Source organism: Dicentrarchus labrax, unplaced genomic scaffold, assembly GCF_905237075.1.
Source record: "Dicentrarchus labrax unplaced genomic scaffold, dlabrax2021, whole genome shotgun sequence".
NCBI lineage: Eukaryota > Metazoa > Chordata > Actinopteri > Moronidae > Dicentrarchus > Dicentrarchus labrax.
This window is the reverse complement of record NW_026136719.1, coordinates 30,196,819-30,217,183: the sequence shown is the minus strand read 5'-3', so window position 1 is coordinate 30,217,183 and position 20,365 is coordinate 30,196,819. Positions and strand designations below refer to the sequence as shown.

Genomic DNA, 20,365 nt, shown 5'->3' with positions numbered 1-20,365 from the left:
TTTGGGCTTGACTCACACACATACACACACGCTGCAATAAGTGGCACATTGATATAGCGAATGGCAGGAAGACAGAGAGCATCATTATTGCTGCCGTCTTCTGCCTCCATCCATTTAACAAATCTATTAGAGAACATCACACACACTGAGAAAGAGCAGCAATTGTACAGAAATCTGACAAATGGACTTCAACAGGAATGACTCATCAGCACAGAAAGTACAAAGAGCCTCTGCTGCACAGTCTGCATCTCCGTGCCAACATCATTTATGTTATATTTTTCCCTCTCTGTGTGTGTGGCAGTGGTAGCAGCATGTGCAATGAGCTGACAAGGCTTGGTGAGTTCCTGTCTGGCCTGTAAAAGCAGCACGAGCCTCTTCCTGTATCCTCCTAAGGATTCCACCTGGGGCCGCAAACACACACACGCACACACATCACCATCGCACACACTGTCTGGCAGCTGCACCTAATAAGTCACAACTGGAAGAGAAATTCCCTGTATTACAGCCCCAGTTGTCTCTCCCGTTTCCCACTCTTTCCTCAGTGGTACCATAGTATTCAGATGGCCTTCAGTGGGCGGTGAGTGTTTGTCTGACCTTCTCAGCCCTCAGCCCACACACATTAAAGCTAGTGCAGAGCTTTAAGCCTACACATAGAATATCAAGAGTGTCAAACCAAAAACACAAAATAAAATCCATTGACCATAATTCTATAAAGTTCAGTGGGTTTTGAGCTGAGTGCAGCGCAGGACCAAAACCATGTTTCCACAGTCTCAGGATAGCTTAATAATGGACAATTTGATTAGAATAGTATTTAGAAGTGAGGCAACTTGCTGATAACTAGTCGTTAAATGCTGTTTAAAGTTACATTTGACATTTACACCTGCATTTTCAACACTTTTTACCACGTTTACTTAACAACATGACACATTCCAGTGAGAAACAGTAGCTAATGGCAATTACAGTGCTCCTTTTTGTTGGTTTTTTATTACTACCTGGATTTTTGTAGAACTCGCTCTATTAGCATCTTAATCCTAAATTCAAAATGGTTCTAATTTGTTTAAATCTAAATTCTGAATCAATATTCTTGTTATTGTTAAATTAATAACCCGTGTTTTACTTGTTTACATGCTTCAGCGACCTTTCCAGCTTGACAATAATACAACCCTGATAGAAAGACAGAATTTTTATGCTTCACAAAATTGACCAATTTAAAGATATGACAGATTGGCAATAACTATCAACACTGGTAGGAGCTTCCAAAACCCATGCTGTTTGCAACACACTAGAATGCAAAACTGGCCTTCCTATTGCATTGGGAAGTCTAACAAAACATATCCTGCTACAGAAATACCTTCTATTGACCTCTCTGAGTTACAGTACTTCCGTCTTTTTTGCCTCTGTAAACAGTGCAGTGCAATTGCTTTGAAGTTTGGGACAAAGAGTACCTTTAGGCTGCTGGAAACACTTTCATCAGTCAAAGGAGAGTTTAGTAGACTGCTTGATGATATCTCAACAACATAACAAGATTCCTAATAGTGCTGCCATGTGCAGAGCGCTTCAGCAAAACACAACACGGCACTGGCAAAGCGACACAAATACCGATGCACACAGTTCATAGTTTCTGAGCTCGGTATCAGTTCTTTCTTTGGCACATACACACCCAAACACACACACACAGATGTTATCCTACCTCTGGTGTTGGTGGCCATGTCTGCCACCTTCTGAAAGGCATCCAGGAAAGCCACAGCAGCCAGAACAGTGGTTCTAGATAAACAGAGTAAAAAACTCATTAAGATAAAATGGCATTATGGTTAAGGTTTTTTTAATGAGCACCTGCTTTGAATGAGTTTGAGAACTGTAGATTTTATCTAAACTACACACTGTTTTATCTAGGGACTGCCTATTGCTCCGATGGCCCATTATTCCAAAACCTCCATAGTCTGAAAAATGTCCCATTGGACTGAAAGCCCAATTGTCCAACAGCCCGTTATCCCGAAAATAAACATCCATTCCTCCAATGGCATTGCTCCAAAAATACCAACGCAGAATCACGCCAAAGCGTGTAATTCACACATCGGTCAACCACATACTTTTCATGCCTAGGCAAAGCAAAATGTGAGACTGACCCGGTATTTTCTAGTGGTTGAGTTAGCAATAATAAATATGAAATGTCTGGTTAGACTTTCAAAATAAAGTTTGCTGAGAAAACATGTCAAGTGACAGTTGAGGTTTAGGTACCAAAACTTTAATGATATTTATCTACTATCTTGATGAGCAAGTATACTTGGTTAGGTTTATGACAAAATGTGTAATACACACACTGGTTCACTGTCTACTTTTCACACGTAGATGAAGCAAAACACTGACACTGACACGTTGCAATTTCAGGGACAGTGTGTATTTTTGAGGCAATGGGCCTTCATAGCAATTGCCGTATGTTTTTGGGATAAGGGATTGTCCGAGAAATTAGCTTTTAGTAAAATGGGACTTTTATTTTGTTGTTGGGAAGTTTGAAAGAGTAGTTAAAAGCAGGTAAGTATCCCAGTAATTTGACATGATTTAAAGAGCAGCAACTCATGAAATGACTGCATTTACATGATGTCATATGGTGGTCTAAACGCTTTTTTTGTCAATGTCAATGTGAAGTCTGACTTTCCTTTTACACCATTATTTAATCCAATGTAGCAATACATATTCACATAACACTTTGGAAAGATTATTTATTTATGTATTGTTTCATTTTGTTGTGTTGTCAAAGAAACTTACCGGAGCTGGGAATGCAGCTTAGTGGCCTTGGCACTGAAGTCCTCCCACACAGGATAGGAGCACTGGCAACACACAGACAAAAATCCATATTAATATCGACAGATGTTACATATGGTTAAACAATGTTGATCGATAGGTCGATCAGCAGTTATTGTCCTGTTTCACTGATTTACTGTACAGAATGATGCATGTGTCGATAATGAAAAATAATGATGAGTTGAAGCCCTAAAAATGTGCTCTATCCCTTCCATTTAAATGCTGCTTACACATTAATGCATCAGTAATAAGAAAATAATATGGTAATATATAATAAACACAGTTCAAAAATAGTGGCTAGTTTTATTTTTTATACTTTAGGTACATTTTGATTTTAATATTTTTGTACTGAGCAAAAGTTTGGAGTTTGGAGTACTAGTTAATGGCTCAGTATCCAATAATAATAGTCATATAGATGAGGAAATAATATCTTTTTTCCATGTATGCTCCTTTTTAAAATGTTATATATATACAATACAATACAAACATTTCTGAATATCACAATCATTGTTCTCCTCCTGTACCTCTGTTGGTTAATACTGTATCTCTTTACCTTTATCAACTTCTGTCATCAACCCAATTCCCCATTCTTTCCACAAAAGCACACCCACCCCTACCTCACTGTCTCCACCAGTACCCTGACTCTCCCCGTTTTTTCACCCTCTCTCAACCTCTTCCTTCATCCCCAAAAACAGCAGCCGCCCCTCCTCTCCTTCCTATGCAGCCATCTAATCCATCTACCAACACACACACACACACACACACACATTTATACAGAACACTTGACAGCCACTGGCATCAGGCAGCATCAAAGGGTTTGACTAGAGCAGCCGGGATTGCTAACACAATTCAAAGCTGAAGCTGTGTCTCTAATGGATGCGGCTCCCCCCCATCCTCCCACCCCTCCGTTAGACTGGATGACTGCTCTATCATACACACCCAGTCTCAGCACATATTACATTATACTTGATCCAGGTTAACCTATAACCCTGTTAAATGCTTGCAAATAGTGTGCATGGGGGTGGGTGGTTGTATTTATATCAGCATAAGGTCCAAATATCCTTACAGGAACAGGAAAACACGGGGAAACTTTCCACTATGAAAAAAATGAACTCGAGGAATAATTTTTTAAAAATCAGGACAGTAGGAAGGAAATGTGTGTGTGTGTGTGTGTGTGTGTGTGTGTGTGTGTGTGTGTGTGTGTGTGTGTGTGTGTGTGTGTGTGTGTGTGTGTGATGGGGGTGGGGCATCCTGTCATGATGTCAGACTGGCACAGACAGTTAGGGCTGTATACTCTTTGATCTGGCCTGTTTGATGTGGCTTAATTTGGTCTGAAATCACAGTCCTATTTCCCCTTGGTACCGAAAGCTACCCCCCCTCCACCACCGACACACACACACACACACCCACCCTGCTCCCTCCCATTGCAGGCTGTTTGAAGAGCCCTACGGAGCTTAAGTAGTGTGGATGGGAGATAACGCGGAGGGACGCCCTTCTACTCATAAATACACACATGAGCAGCTTCAGCATCTCATTAGAATATTCCGGGCATTTCAATCCAATAAAGAGCCCAGTGGCAAGTGACCAAGTGATGATTGAGTGTGCATGTGTGTGTATGATTGCTTCCTGTTCCTTAAAATGCAGGTCTTCCCCCACACACTCTGTGTTAGTATGCTGCTGTAAATAGCCAAGACATGGACAAACTGAATCATTTTTTAACTCTGACCAGTTAACAGTCCCCTGCTAAACTCACTGCAATATGAGGGAGCAGAGAAAAACATCCAGTTTTGAATGTGTATAGTCGATGTAGGGTGTAGTGTATGGTAAATATATATATATTGTATGTGTAAATGTTAAAAGTAGTAGTGTAACATTTGTAGTTACATATGTCATGTTTCTTGTGTGTTGGCACATTACAGTACATACTGATACATATCTCATAGAGAGTTGTTGCTCTTAAAAGTTAATCAGTAAAATATTCTATGGCCACATCTATTGTGCACTATAGTGCAGTGGTTCCCAACCTGGGTGTCGGGACCCTCACTAGGGGTCACAAGGTCTTCTTAATTTTAAGTAGTGTAAGAAAAATCCAGAGTAGGCCTATATCTCAGGATTTCAAACACTGAATTTGTCAAAAAAGAAGCCTTTTGAGTATGTGTTAAAAAAACAAAAAACATAATACAGATAGAGAATTGTGTTAAAAGTTCCCTAAAATTATCAGAAAAATCATCTCTGATCAGTATTGATCACAGGAAATAATCTGGTAAAAATTCATCCAAATCGCTCGTTCCAACATTTATTATTGTTATTCAATTCACTATTTGGGTTCGTTGTACAGTTTATGAGTTGTATACTGTTACTGATATGCATTGAATATGTTATATCAATAAATATGTAACATAGTCAGCGGTTGTCAGATTACTCAGTGATAGAAAAACACTTCCTTCTGTCTAATCGCACCCTCTTTCCATTGACTTTGTGCACTGTCTCTAAATTGTGCATATAGGACTCCATCTGAAAACACCTTAAAGCTTTCATTGCTCAGACTTCAGCAATTCAACAGAATGAGGCCAGTGGAGTGGTAAGCTATCAAAAATGGACAGAGAGGCCCAGAGGGCGTTCATGTTTCTTAGACAGCAGAGATTAAAGCTAAGAAGCTGGAAAGATGGCACTAGAACAGAAAGTGAGCAATCAATGAGTGACAATTATGATGGAAAACATTTAATGGGAGCTTTAGTAGATAGAGTATGGATGGTTAACCCCAGGAAATGACCGATCAAAGAAGAAGTCATTGGGAGACGGCATTGCACTCAGCCTGCAAGCTCCGTGCTCCATAAATGTGTCTGTGAGTGTGCGTTTGTCTCAACCAGGGAGCTCAAAGACCGCGAACCGCAACCACCGCGCATACATGATTATAGCACTAGGAATATCACGGTGGCCAAGGGGCAAACACATCAGTGTGTGAGAGACACAGAGCGGGAGACATTGAGTGTGTGAAAAAGCTTTAGGATTGTATACTATTACATCACCACTTCCTGTGTCACTGCGAAATTCAGCAGGGCGTGCATGATTCCCCCTTGCGCACACACACATGCTGTCCGATTCCTCCCGGTGTAAACATATCACAACCAAAACTGCGTCGTAGCTTTCATCCCTCCCTGCTTTTCCATTTTACTTTATATACTGCGATGGATAACAGATTCTAAGCACTCAGTGTACTGTATCAAAGGGTTTGCAATCACAATGTTTTGGTCTTTTATTTATGATATAAAATGAGGGAAATTCCCAGCTTCGTACAATTCACCTTCATTATTCACCTTTCCTTCTTCCTTTTCACCCTCCCTTCCTTCTTCCTTCCTTTATAGCCTCTGTCGGGGATAAAGCTAGACTGAATGTGGCGAGCTATGGCGCTGCCCCCCATTCACTTTCAGTAAGGCAAATGGCTCATCAGTAGCATAACGCACAAATCACAAAGCTTTGAGAATCAATAACCAATCCCACCTGAGATCTAAAGTGTTTTTAATACAAGTAAATTAGGATTGCAACCTATGGCTTTCTATTTCACTCATGAAGCTAAAACTTCGATTGAGGCAAACAGCAAACTGTATTTGGACAGAATGATAGATCCACACAAGATGGTTGGCAACATTGTCACTTTTTGTCTGGCTGTAACTTCAGCTAGACTCCCTCCGTTCTTCCTTCCTTCCTCCCAATTACATTCCTGATATTCAAAAATCTTTTGATTGATTGATTTTATTTCTCCAGCCCTCTTTTATATGTTTATATTTATGTTACTCCTTGCTTCCTCCATTACTGCCACTCTATTTCCGCAGTAGTGTTAAATAAAAAGGTTTATAAGCTCTGACACCCAGCGGATGGTCACTAGCAATTGACAACTGAGCCCTTGAGTGCTTTTTCTTGCTTTTCACTTCCATTATTTACAGACTTATAGCATAGTCCTTACATGTGTTTTTAGGGAATGCCATATATTGTAATTTTCATAGAATCAGTGGTACTACTGATTTTATACAGTTCTTAGATGTTCTAAAATTATTTGTTGCTTTTTCAAGACCACCGGTTTCCAACACAGTAAATATCCTCAAACAAATGGAGTGGGATAAACAGTATGAACCATCTTAATGGAACATTCTGTGGCTTAATAATGTATACAAATGGGCTAATGGTGTGAAACCAAAAAAACACAAATTTTTTATTTACTCCACCAGGGAGCCCACCATGCTATGGCTTGCATAAACATGAAGTTTAATGTTACCATGGACTCAAGTGTGGGCTACACCTGAGCCCCATTTATTTGTATTTATTTATTTGCCAGGTTCCAGACTGCTGGATTTGCACACAAATTTAAGACTGGTTCCGTGATTAAAGCAGGTCAAGTATTGAGCCAGCTGATGGCAGTTTCTACCAGGAGAAACAGTCAACCTATCAGAGATTAGTCAGCAGGATTAAGGATGACATCATCTTCGTATATCAATAGATAGCTACATCCCTGAAAAATGCAACAGCAAAATGAGACTGACACAGCTCTACATGTTACCGAGTCAACTTACAGAACTATTGACATATTTAGTTTATCAATGTGGAAAAACAGGGAATTTTCTGCTCCCACTAGCCCCTACTGCAAAAAACATGCGTGACGGATATGTCACTCACCTCTGATTGTTTAGGGCAAAACACAACCAAATAACACTTCCCGACAAAACAACAAAAATTGCTGGTCTGATCAGATTACATTTTGTATTTTGGTAAATCCGCACCAAGAAAAGTCACACTGCATTTGCACAGTTTCTCTTTGTGGTGTAACCAGGGATGTACGGACAAGAATCACTTGGGGAACTATTGATAGTGCCGAAAACATCTAAACATGATAAGTATGAGGCAAGATCTGAAGTTATGAGGATTGTCTTCTTTATATGATCTCTCAGCAGATGTTTGGACATTAATCTGCAATCAGTATGTGTATGATGCAAATTCTTTCAATCTTTATCTTTATTGATTGTGTGTAATGATAAAAAACGTACATAAACTTTGCTTTGCCTTCCACATGATCCCTGTTTTAAACACCATTGTACACATACCCTTCCATCTACCTCTATCCATCCAATAATGATCCCTCATCCCTGATACTGAGGAATACATTGACTGTTTTTTACCCTTACACTCTTTCTTCCTTCCAGTAATCCTCCGTTTCATCTGGTCCTGACTCTGGACTCTGGGGTGCTGTCAACAGTCCTCTGGCCTAGTTCTCAGCCACCACCAGTCCACCCCAGCACTCTATTGAGAGCTCCACTCCACCACTCACTACAGTGGATGAGAAGCTTACTGTCTCCTCTCGTTCTTTTGTTCCCTTTGTTTCCCCCACAGCAAGACAGAAAAACAGAGGAAATCCAGCAAGAGAGACAGAGTGAGAGGGAAAACCGGGTGGAGGCAGGCAGAGAGGGATGTAAGGATTAGCCAGATTTTTTTGTTGTATAATCAAGCCAATTCACACGTTAAAAGAGAAATGCAAGGACCAAACAAAAGGGGCTAATTTCACAGTGGTTCATATGCATAATCGACTTCAAAAAGGGGATCAAACTAATTTTTATCAAGGTTGGGGATGGATGTATAACCCACAGAGAAAAAGGCTACATATTATCTGTCTCTACTCCCAGAAAGAATGGCACTGTCTTTCGTCTGTTCTGTAGTCAACTGCACCATTACAGTGATTCCAATTCACTTAAAGGTCCTTCTTAAAAATAGAGAAAGAGATTGAATACTGACATGAGATGGGCAAAAATGAAGCTGGGCCTGTAAACTACATTTTGATAACACAAAATCAGCTTGGTCTTCTCTAAATAATTCATACTACCTACAGGGCTACTGGACAATGTTGATTTGCTGTTACACTCAAAGACACCATTCCTGTCACTTACTTTAAAGAGAAATTGATTTCTTGACCCAGCAAACATCTCCCTGGGACTTGGAACAAAATCGCTGTCGTAGTTTCACAGTTCTTTTACCTGCTCATCATCTTTGATAAACAGTTAAATATAATCAGTTATTCCTCCTTGGCCCTATCTGTCTACAAAATTCATCAAAATACATCCATATGTTTGTTAAGATATTCTGCCCCAGCTACAAAAATGACAGCACTGGTTTATCTTTGATCCAACATTTAAAAAGTCATATAATTAAGATTTCTGACAAGTCAGGGTTTCCAGAGCGTTTTTTCAGTGGAGGTGAAATACCGTCACCTTGCGAAGAAGCCAGACAGCAGAATCCATCTGGCTGAGCTTCAATGCATTTGTGCCCTAATTACAGTGGTACCAGACCAATAAGCGTCCTTTGAGGAAGTACTAGCAGCTACAGGGTGGGAAGTTATATCAGACCAGGAGAGTATTTCTTCATTGAAAGAAGAGCAAAGAACAGCACTGAAGGCTTTTCTCGATGGAAAGGATGTTTTCACTCTTCTCCCGACTGACTTCAGTATGAGTTTCACTACATTATATGGTTTGTCGATCTGATTGGTTGAAGTTCACCTGTGATAGATGGTGGTAGACAGATGGTTCATCCAATGGATGGGAATTGGTGAGATTTTATTCATACCAATCAATTCTGCTTATTGCCCAGACTTTATCTATGCCCTTATTGATTCCTGAACAATTTTCTGCATAGAAAAAAAGTTAGCCAATATATCCACAGTGTAGAAACAGACTACAGTTATAGTAGTTTGAGTTCATTTGTAAAATGAAACCATGCTATTAACGTTTCTTCTTCTCGCCATGACTCCTTCTTGTTTCCAGTAGCACAGATGCATGAGTTTGACGTCACTGTTTCGCAACTGTCAGAAAAACATGGCGTCACTGATAAAAGGAATTGATAAGCTTAGAGGCATACAATTCTGATGGATTGGACAATTTGGAACTGGTTCTTAACTGGAACTGTTTCTCGATTCACATCCCTACCAATTCAAAATGTCTGCCCTTTTACAAAGTTTCTAATGATGACTTCTAACATGGCTCTATGTAACAAACGATCTGGCGCAGTCAGGTTAGAAATACAAAGTGCATCCCCTAATATCAGAAACAATTATTAATGATTTCTTAAATATAACATTAGGCTTATTAAGCTTCAAGTGAAGTGAGCAGTAGTCTTAGGTCACATAGCAAAGGCCACATATTTTTTCGTCATAGTATCTACATTACTAAATTACATAATGAGATGTGTCAGGTTTTGTCTGATTCAGCCAGGCAGGTGATTGATCACATCTATGTTTGCATTGCGGTAACTTTTTACAGCAGAGAGCAAAAGTATCTTAACATTAAAGCGTTATTAAAACATTTTAGGAAGGAAGTAGGATTGGTCTCTCCTACCATAAGTCAACATTGGTTTCTGCTGACCATGACCACAATTTTCCCCAAATCTTCTCCATGTAGTTTCACTTTCCTAAATTTAACCAAACCTAACAGAGGTGGTAGAATAAAAAACACCCATATGAATCATTTATTATCAATATAACAGTCCGCTTTCTTGTGGTTTTGGTTGGAGAACTTGCGGGACAGAAAGATGAATGCGAAAAATCGTAACAGAAATGAGTTTGATATAATTTTAAAATATATACGTGGTACGTGTATTTAACTTGTTTAAGAAAGTCATCAGGCACTATGAAGATAAGTGGAGTCATGATTTCCTCCACCATGCTGAGTAAAACACTTCTCCCATCACATCGGCTGGCACTTTGTTTCAAAGGGAAAGGGATCAGCATGCAGATGAGGAGACAGAGGCTGCCTCGCTGCATAATTGATGAAGTGCAGCAGCTAATTCCAATCTAAACATAGTGATGAGGGGAAAGAGGAAACCATCTGTGTGTTGTTGTGTTTCTGCGCTGCGAGGCCAGAGATCATAGATGCCCTATCAATGAAACATCTGCCCAGTAGGATGTCTGCACCATGTTTTGGGTAAAACAATACTCATGAATGTCATGTAATATGTCAGACAGGAGCAGCCATGAATGGAATGAATGAATGAATGAATGAATGAATGAGGAGAAAAGTAAGAAGCTTTTTTGGAGCTAAAGAACTGTAACTGTTCTAAATTGTCTAGATTAAAGGTCCAGTGTGTAATGTTAAGTAGGATCTATTGGTAGAAATGGAATATAATATTCATATTTATGTTTTCATTAGTGTATAATCACCTGAATATAGGAATTGTTGTGTGTTTGTTATCGGCTTAGAATGTGCTGTTTTTATCTACATGGACCACCTTCCAGGAAGTCCGGCATGTTGAACTGCCATGTTTATACAGTAGCCCAGAAGGGACAACCCAAAAACTGGGTTAGGGTAGGGGTGATTTTTTTTTTTGCGAGTTTCATGGCCAACATAGTTTCTTCCATACACCGCCCATTCTCAAATACAGACGCCAGTGGTGCTCAGTTAGCTGCAATCTACAAATCCTAAATCCAACACAGTGGTCCTTTAAAACCAGGGGTGGAGGGAACAAATTACATCTATTATATAGGACAACTTTGTTACAGTAACAAATGTTCTTCCCACTGCATGTTGAAGGCCTTGAGCAAGATGGAAAACCCCAAATTGCTCTTGATGCGGTGCATCGGTATGTAAATAAATGGATTAGTTTCTATTTTGATGAGCGTTTGCCATCACTGTATAAATGGGTGTGAACGGGTGAATGTGGCATGTAGTGTAAAAGTGCTTTGAGTGGTCTGAAGACTAGAAAGGTGCTATACAAGTACAGTCAATTTTACCATTTACATTAAAATGTCACAATAAACAAAAAACTAATCAGCAGCTTTATCAGTATTATGTAATCATATAAGATTGACTGACTTACTTTTTACTTTTATTGACATACACTTTTAATTTTACTTGACTAAAATTAATTAGTATAATATTCTAGTTCTCTTTCCATCCCTGCTTACTCTAAAACTAAAGTCTGTCTATGACAAGATGATTTTCTTCCTACTTTCCTACTTTAATTACAACTGATATACAACCCAATGACAAGAGGAAAAATTAAAATGTCACGACATAACTCAAACAAGACAGTGGCTACAGCTTAGAAAAGTAGTTAATTGGAAAGAGTACTCAAGTGATTTAGCATTGCAGGGAAGAAAGGTCAAAATAGCAGAGGCCTCACTTTGGTCACTAGTATATATAAGCTCCAAAAACACTGGATCCTACAATAACCCTAATGCACCACAATCTATATATATATATGGTTAGACACTGCCTGCCTGCTAAATTTATAACTTTTTGTTAACATTTTGAAGTCTCCACATCCCAGTCCAGATAACCCTAGTGACACCATCTGTTATTTTCTCACATTGTAGAAAAGCTGCTCCAGAGCCACAGACAACATTATGCAACCATTTTCACAGCCTGAATGGTGCTAACCATAAAAACAGATTTTTATGTGGAGTTGCCCTTTATGCTCTATGTAGCTTTTAGGCCAAGGCAGTGTTTCATACATAAATGTAAATATTCAGGCATGAATCGCAAAATGTATCAAGAGATTTCCAGGCAGAACAGGCAGCACACTGATAAAAGACTGAAGCGCGACTATCTGCATTATCTTTCATTGGACGTTATGTTCACAAGCAGCCATCAATCATCCAGGCTCTTATAGGTATAGAGATGTCACTTAGCTGTTTCTTTCCTCCCTTTTGCTGGAATGAAAGTCACTATCATCGGCACTGCTCCAATCGTGTGAAAGGGCTGTTGATGCACGCTGAAGGTTTGTCCGTCAGACCACTTAGTGTAAGTGACGGCAACCGTTACTGTGACCCTCAGCACTTAGAGAGATATGTATGCAGAGATAAGGAGGAGAAGAACTTGACTTTGATGGCTGATCCTGATGAGACTGAATGTGTCCTAAAATATGTAAGCAGATTTTTATGGTTGTATACAACCACTGTATCATTTAATCGTGGTTGCAACAATCTGTGGCTTTGGTGGGGTTGCTGTGACCTCCAGAATGAGTCTGTGTTGTGGTATGGAATACAGTTTAATACTAGGAAGAATTCATATTAAAGGAAAGAATCTGACATTAAAGCCGCATTGTAATGTGAAAGGAGTTGCTCGAAGTGACAAACCCACAGTTAACTGTCAACCAACTTTCTGTTTCCCTCAGCTCTGTGGAGGATGTTTGTTTGTTTTCTTCAGCTCATTTCATTCGAGGCAGCTGTTTTCAGTAAGAAAGTTCTGATAAAACCGACAACCTGCCGCGCACTAATAGGCAAAAAGACTAAGTTAGTGACTGGTGAACGTAATGGAGCATTTAGCTGCTAGGTGGAGATCAAAACAGAGCTAAAAGGAGAGTCTATTAGACTTACAACATATTACATATACAGGTTAGACATGACCATGATCCTTTAAAAAGGAGTTGTGAATGTGAAATCAAAAGGAACACTGAGATAACATTTGTACTCATTTTGTATATTTTACGCCTGGCTTATCAGTCAGGCTATAACTTTAGATGTAAATATCAGTCTGGTGTCTGTTTCCAAAGATGATGTCAAAATGTGAACATTTGTCCTTGGCCACCGTGCAATGCATTGGAAGATGTTCTGATGTGAAGTTATTTAAACACATGACAGGAAGCAAGGCAGGGCTGCACAGCACTACAGTATGCTGTGAGATGCAGAGGCTGTCAGTGATGATGGAGAGGAGGGGCGGAGTTTCTTTATGGCTGAATGCAGATGCTGCATTGTAATTTTTCCTCTTTGAATATCTCCACAGCTGTACCATTCTGCTCAACTCTGCTGCTTCTGGCAAGAAGAAACAGTATTGATTTTCATACATAGATGAATTAGCTTTTGCTCAGTGTGTAGTTTGACAGCATAATCATGCAATATAAGCACATACAGAGTTAAATCCAAAGCAAACATCTTTCTAAAATGAAGATGTGATATATAGAGCATGAAGAGAACTTTCTGTTCATTCAGTTGTTTCTTTTTGAAATGAAAAACGGAATATTGATTTGCCACATTCATTGTTATTCTCTGTCTCTGGCCTGTTCATAATGATCAGTGTGTTTTACAGTGAACAGCTGAGTGTGATGAGAAGGCTTTGACAGGTCTGACAAAGGGTTCAGTGAGAGAGGCTGTCTTGGCTGGCTCCCAGCAGCCTCCACGCCTCCCACGACCAGTCCTCCCCATTCATCTCTACCGGCCCTAACGAGCCCCGGGGCCCTAACAACCCCAGAGATTTTAACGAGCTCTAACGAGGGAGCGCTCCTTAACGCGTTCTATGATTCGGCTGGCAGGTTGGCACCCTTTACTTATGAGTCGAAACTGAATGTTTCTGCATGCCTGTTTGTGCAATGAAAACGTTTCAAGGTCAAAAACGTCTGTGTCATTTAAAAACAAAACCACGCATGTCAATGAGGCTAATTTTGCTTAAGCTGAAAGACATACAAAATCTGATTCTTCCTCTGTGACTTTAAAAAATCTGCTTCTCCACAAACTACATTGCTTCGTCACCTTGTCTTGCACCTTTTGATCCAACTTTCACCTTCAAAATGAATTTGCTGAAAATATTCTTGAGCTACAAGGAAGTTCAAGGAATGGAAAATGGATGGATAAGTGTCATTTCCAAGCGGGGGTCAAGTAAACCTGTGTACTTTTTTTGCATGAATATTATATTATTAGTCATATTTGTGCAGTTGACCATTGCAAACTGTCTTAGAGCTGACCTTTAAGGGAACCAAAAGCCAAAAAATCATCCTATAAATTGTGACACACCAAGGTTTCCATAATCCTGCTGTGCCAGAGTTACAAAGTGCTCTACAAAAGAGGCAAATCCTTATCCAGCAACTGTACAATATAAGGAAAATCTGCAATGTGCAATAACAATGTTCAATATTGCACTGACGATATAACTTTATTATCAACAAATACTGCAGTGTGCATATGTCAGCCTGGTTGTCTTTAAATTCAGAACCGGATTTAATATTTTAAATATAACTAGTCTAAATTTGTCGAGAGCAGCAACAGCAAACTCACTATGTACACTCAACTATATCTAACTGGAAACACATTTAAATGTCAATAAAATAAAAAATATTCCTAATTTATAAGAATTTGCCGTAGCACGTTTAAGCTTATTTGTAGAAATTCACTTAGCTTAAGCCAAGCGCTTGCCTAAGCGCTTATCCAAGCTAGCACGCTGTACTTGTGTAACATAAGCATCGGTGAATAAGAGACTGTGCTGCTGAATTTGCATGTCCTTGCAATATTTCTTTTTACAAATTGGTCTGATGGACATTAGAGGTGTGAATTGTCACTGATCTCCCGATTCGATTCGATTACGATTATCATGTCAGCGATTCGATTCGATTCCTCGATGCATCACGATGCATCACGATGCTTCAAATAAATGTTTCTATTAAAGCCATATAGGATATTTGACTGGACGGAATGCATTAAGATACTGTATAGTTAATTCTAATTCAATTTTATTTGTATAGCGCCAATTCATAACAGAAGTTATCTCAGGACACTTTTCAAATAGAGTAGGTCTAGACCGAACTCTTTAAAACATAGTAGTAGTAGTAATAGTTCAATATAATACAGTTTTCTATATTACTTCATATGGTTGTTTTCATCCAAAAATACAAGTAGTAAGACATAAACAATCTTTTTTATTTAACAGTCTGAACACAGCAGACAGCACACACACACACACACACACACACACGTCTCACGATCGTGTCATTAGACAGAGGGACAGTATTCAGTGTCTCAGCACTTTTCTCACCTATGATTGTGACCATGTCCAATGCTGCCGGAGTATTAGCTCCTCTGCTATTGTGTGATGGTTTTGCACATGGCGATGTGGCGGTGTTTGTACGAGAATAACGGTGCGTTTTTATTTACTGATGCCGCGCTCACTAAATGACCGGCCTGTTGGCGATACTCATCGAGTATCTGGTGAAAAAAGTCCAGTGGCTTATTGACATAACTGGGGTGTAAGGTCTCCAGGTGCCGTCTTAATTTGTTTGGTTTCATGCTGTCCGCTGACACAGTTTTTAAACAAAAAAACACACACAGGTCTTTCCTCATTTCCGATCGTATTCACGGTAAACCCAAAGGCTATGTAGACTTTGTCGTATTTCCTGGTCTTATTAAGTTTATGCCGGTTACCGTCACTTGCTGTTCTTGCCTCTGACGTCTCCTCCGTTTTTCTTTTTACTCGTGTCAGAAACTTCTCCATCTCTCCTCCCCTGTCAGTCCCCCATGCCTGTACTAGTCTAGATGAAACGGGTTAGGCTACTGAGAATGTTATTTTTCATTTGAATGTTTATGCCGCGGCCGGAAAATTAACGAGCGATATCATTGCGTTATAATCGATTATGGTTGGCCACGGCATCGATGCAGCATTGTCCATATCTGCATCGTGATGCATCGATTATTTGATTAATTGCAACACCTCTAATGGACATACAGGAGGCTCAAGGATGAGAGAGCTGTCTCTGACACACATCTCTGCCTGTTTTTTAAACAACAGCGCTGCGGTGGGAAGTCCCGGACCACACAGACACAAACACACCACAGATTGCACTAATGATAGGCTTCCACAGAGCATCTTCAGTTCTGCAGCATGGCCCAGAGTCATAGGACGTAATTGTCACAGGCTTTTAAAGGGCAGGACGACAATGGGCAGTCTCTGTGAGGATACTGACTAGTTTACTTCCACTTCTCCTGGTTTGTTGATGTTGTTGTTTTTCCAGTTTACTACTTTAATGAGGAGGCAGACACCGTTTCCACTGAACTCCCTCAATTTACTTTCTCAGCACTGATGATTTTGTTCCCAAGTTGTACAAAATACAGTTTCAACATTCTTAAAATCAATTGATAAATGAAGGCTTTCAATAGTTTTGCGTATTAAGTCTAATTTCCAACATGTTGCCTTGTTACCTTATGTAAATGTCATGTAAATGTATGTGTTCCTTTTCTCAGTTGAAAACTACAGTAATGTGACATCCAGGGCTACTTTGGAGCAGCTAAGTCTTTATGAGTGAAGAGCATTTCACATTCAGTTGGAGTGTCAAACTGTACTTAAAGGGACAGTCACCCCATGATCAAAAATCCATATTTTTCCTCTTACCTGTAGTGCTATTTATCCATCTAGGTTGTTTTGTTGTAAGTTGCCAAGTTTGGAGGTATTGGCCATAGATATGTCTGCCTACTCTCTAATATAATGGCACCGGATGGTGCTCAAAGTGCCAAAAAAATAACATTTGAACATTATTCACAGTGAGCAGTTTCATGTAGGAAATATTTTCTTTATACATATCACCACATAGAAAAAAGCATGCATCTACACATGGACAAGAGGCTTGTGCTTGTGACAGTGCAGGATGTAAACATCAATGGCCATCCTTGGCTGAGCTGTAACATTAGCTAGCTCAAAACTGCACACTTCCTTCTACAAGTGATCCGGATGTTGGGTGTAGTTCAGTGTTGGGTGTGTTCCTACATGAAACTGCTCACAACAAGGTCTGATTTCTGGAAAGAGACACTGTTGTTGAGTTTTTCAAATGTAGTTTTTGAAAAAAACAAGCCTAGTTCCATCTAGTTCCATTACATTGGAGAGAAGGCAGACACCTCTACGGCCGATATGTCCAAACCTCGGCATCTCACACCAAATCACACCAAATGTGGTCTGAATTCCAAGTGCCACTTTATAGTAAATCTATAAAAATTGGTGCCACTCATCACCTGGATATTTATGATAGAGAATTAGGGCCAGACTAAGAGAAAAACATTTCCGGGGGGGAAATTACGAGAAAAAAGTCATAATATTACGAGAATAAAGTCACAATATTAGGTCTACGAGAATAACGTTGTAACATTACGAGAAAAAAGTCGTAATATGACGAGAATATAGTCATAATATTAGGTCACGAGAATAAAGTCGTAACATTACGAGAAAAAAGACGTAATATTACCAGAATAAAGTCATAATATTAGGTCTACGAGAATAAAGTCGTAACATTACGAGAAAAAAGTCGTAATATTACGAGAATATAGTCATAATATTAGGTCTACGAGAATAAAGTCGTAACATTACGAGAATAAAGTCATAATATTGAGAGAATAAAGTAGTAATTTTATGACAACTGTCAGCCTGTTGGCTCAGCCAGGAAAACTGTTTAACGATGAAATTATCAATATGTTAGCTTACCTGTTGACTGTACAGTATGACTGAGACAAACAGCGGCTGCTGGGCTCAGGCTGAGGCTGCTGTTTGGTTGAGCTGGTCACGTCAGATCTTGATAACTCTATCGAAGCTTATTTCTCATTAAAATTACTTTTTTTCTTGTAATATTATTACATTATTCCCGTATTATTACTTTATTCTCGTAACATTACGACTTTTTCCTCATAATTTCCCCCCAAAAATTGGGCCCTAATACTCCATTGTAGATATTCTAATACCTATGAGAAATTGTGGTGAATTCATGTTTTGGACGTGTTTTACAGCAACAAGGGAAGACCATAAGATGGAAAAGTGATTGACATAAAATGTAACATTTTAAAATGAAAGTTTGGCCTTGCTTTGGACTGTTCAGGCAAAACAGCAGTTTGAATATGTCAGTTTGGGCTTCATCAAATTATATTTTTTCACTACCATTTCATAGACCAAAATATCAATTAATTGATCAAATAATTGCTAGATTAATCAATAATGAAAAAAACCTTCAGTTGCAGCCCTAATGCAGTTACAATGACAAGCTGATAAGGTTTGAGATGATCTTCAAGAAAGAATTGGAAAAACTGCACAAACACAGGTGGTAGAAGCACACCTGATGGGCAGATTATACTTAAAGACATAAATCTTTTTCTTCTCATCCTCTGTCTGTGAAGGTCCATGAGGAAAGTACACATGCTGGCCAAAATTTAAGACACACGGTATGTACTAACCAAAATGCCGACAGCACACAAATGTGAACCGGCTGCAGTAAAAACAGAACCACATACACATCTACTGTCTGTGTCCGTGTCTATTTTGGAGTATACACAGTCCTAAAGAAAACTTGCTGCCTGTGGGGTTTGTGGTCTGAATAAACACTATGCGTAATTAGTTTGAAAAGGTAAAACTATTTAAAATACACTACCTACACTTTTTTCTAAATGTTTTTGCCATTTGTCATATACTTCTCAAGTACAGTATACTTGTCATATACAGTATTTGTAAAACCAACATTTACACAGGTCAGGTCACAGAGCCATTACCTACATTAAAGCACTGCTACAAGGCCAGGAAGAAACATTCATGGACACAGTGGAACTGTAAGTATACTAACCCACATGCACATGTGTGGTTGTGTATAAGCTTTTTTGTTATATGGTAGGCTACCCACACCGCAGTGTGAAGCATGGTCATGGATAGAGAATATAAGCAAAGCAGATGTGGCCAGTCAACAGAACCGCAGTCTCTTCCTGGCTCCCACCATAACCGAGCAGAGGGTTTTACTCTGAGGAAGCATCTCTACACCATTAAACTCAAAACACAACAAGGTCACAGGTGTAACTATCCACCTTTATGGTTTATATGTGCTCATAGAATGATCGAAATGCTTATATCCCATAGTTTTACACACCATCAGTCCTTGTTATGAACGTCGGCCTATTCAACCAACCACAGCCCCATTATGGTTCGTGCACCTAGTTTTAATCCATTGCGAGCATTTTGACCAAAAATAAATTGGTTCGGAACCCTAAGAGTTGGTTCCTAGCTGGAACCAAAAAAAGCAGGTTTTCCTTGGGAACCAACTTTTCCGAACCCATTTATTTCTGAAACAAAGCCAGTTCCCTGTTGGTAGAAAAGGCCTATACATGACCCATCCTTGAATCACAGGCTGGTTTGCTAAATAGCACAAAGGTTCCAAGAATCTTGAACAGAACCGGTTCAAGTATCAGAGCTAATGTGGTGGGAATACAGATAAGTAAGTAAATCTGCTGGATTCCAGTACAGACACAAAAGTATTTAGTTTGGATTTGGGGTTACCAGAGCAACTAATGACATTCAATTTATTCATTCATTTAGTCCATAAATATCACAAGGTCATAGAAATTAAAATCATGTCTTCAAATCACCTGATTTAGTCTGACCAACAACTTAAAATTAAAATGGATTCAATTTACAATGATATAAAATGGATACCATAACCTAATCTCAGAGAGACGTTAAATCAGATTCTCTCTGAGATTAATTTTGTTGCAAAAACTTATTAAAGGGCAAAAAAAATTTAAAATAGTGATTCTAGAGTTTTTAACACCTGAGAAAAAGCATATGGTATTTTATGTCTATCTATTAACCACCTCCCTTTTCAAAGCGCCTCTTGATATTTTACACAGCAATTTAGGTCTAAGACACAAATGTATATGCTAATATAATGCAGATAAAAGAATAGAACTACAACAAAGTGGAAATAGACTAAAATGCCTTTAAAAGCCTTTTTCTCCTTTCTTGTAAGGGAGTAGTAAATCATATTGTTCTTTATTCCATCCTCCTGCTACTGTCAACAAAATATTACC

At 39.1% G+C, this 20,365-nt stretch overlaps 1 protein-coding gene across 3 annotated transcripts in view; it reads right to left on the bottom strand.

The window, feature by feature from the left end:
- The window catches only part of mtss1lb (MTSS I-BAR domain containing 2b), a 74,136-nt gene that overhangs the window by 47,045 nt on the left and 6,726 nt on the right, over positions 1-20,365 (bottom strand). For all 3 annotated transcript variants that reach the window (XM_051380622.1, XM_051380621.1, XM_051380623.1), the window contains exons 2-3: positions 2,767-2,828; positions 1,691-1,764 (exon numbers count right to left, since the gene is read on the bottom strand). In XM_051380622.1, coding sequence (XP_051236582.1) covers positions 1,691-1,764; positions 2,767-2,828 — 136 coding nt within the window. The remainder of the gene's footprint in view (positions 1-1,690; positions 1,765-2,766; positions 2,829-20,365) is intronic.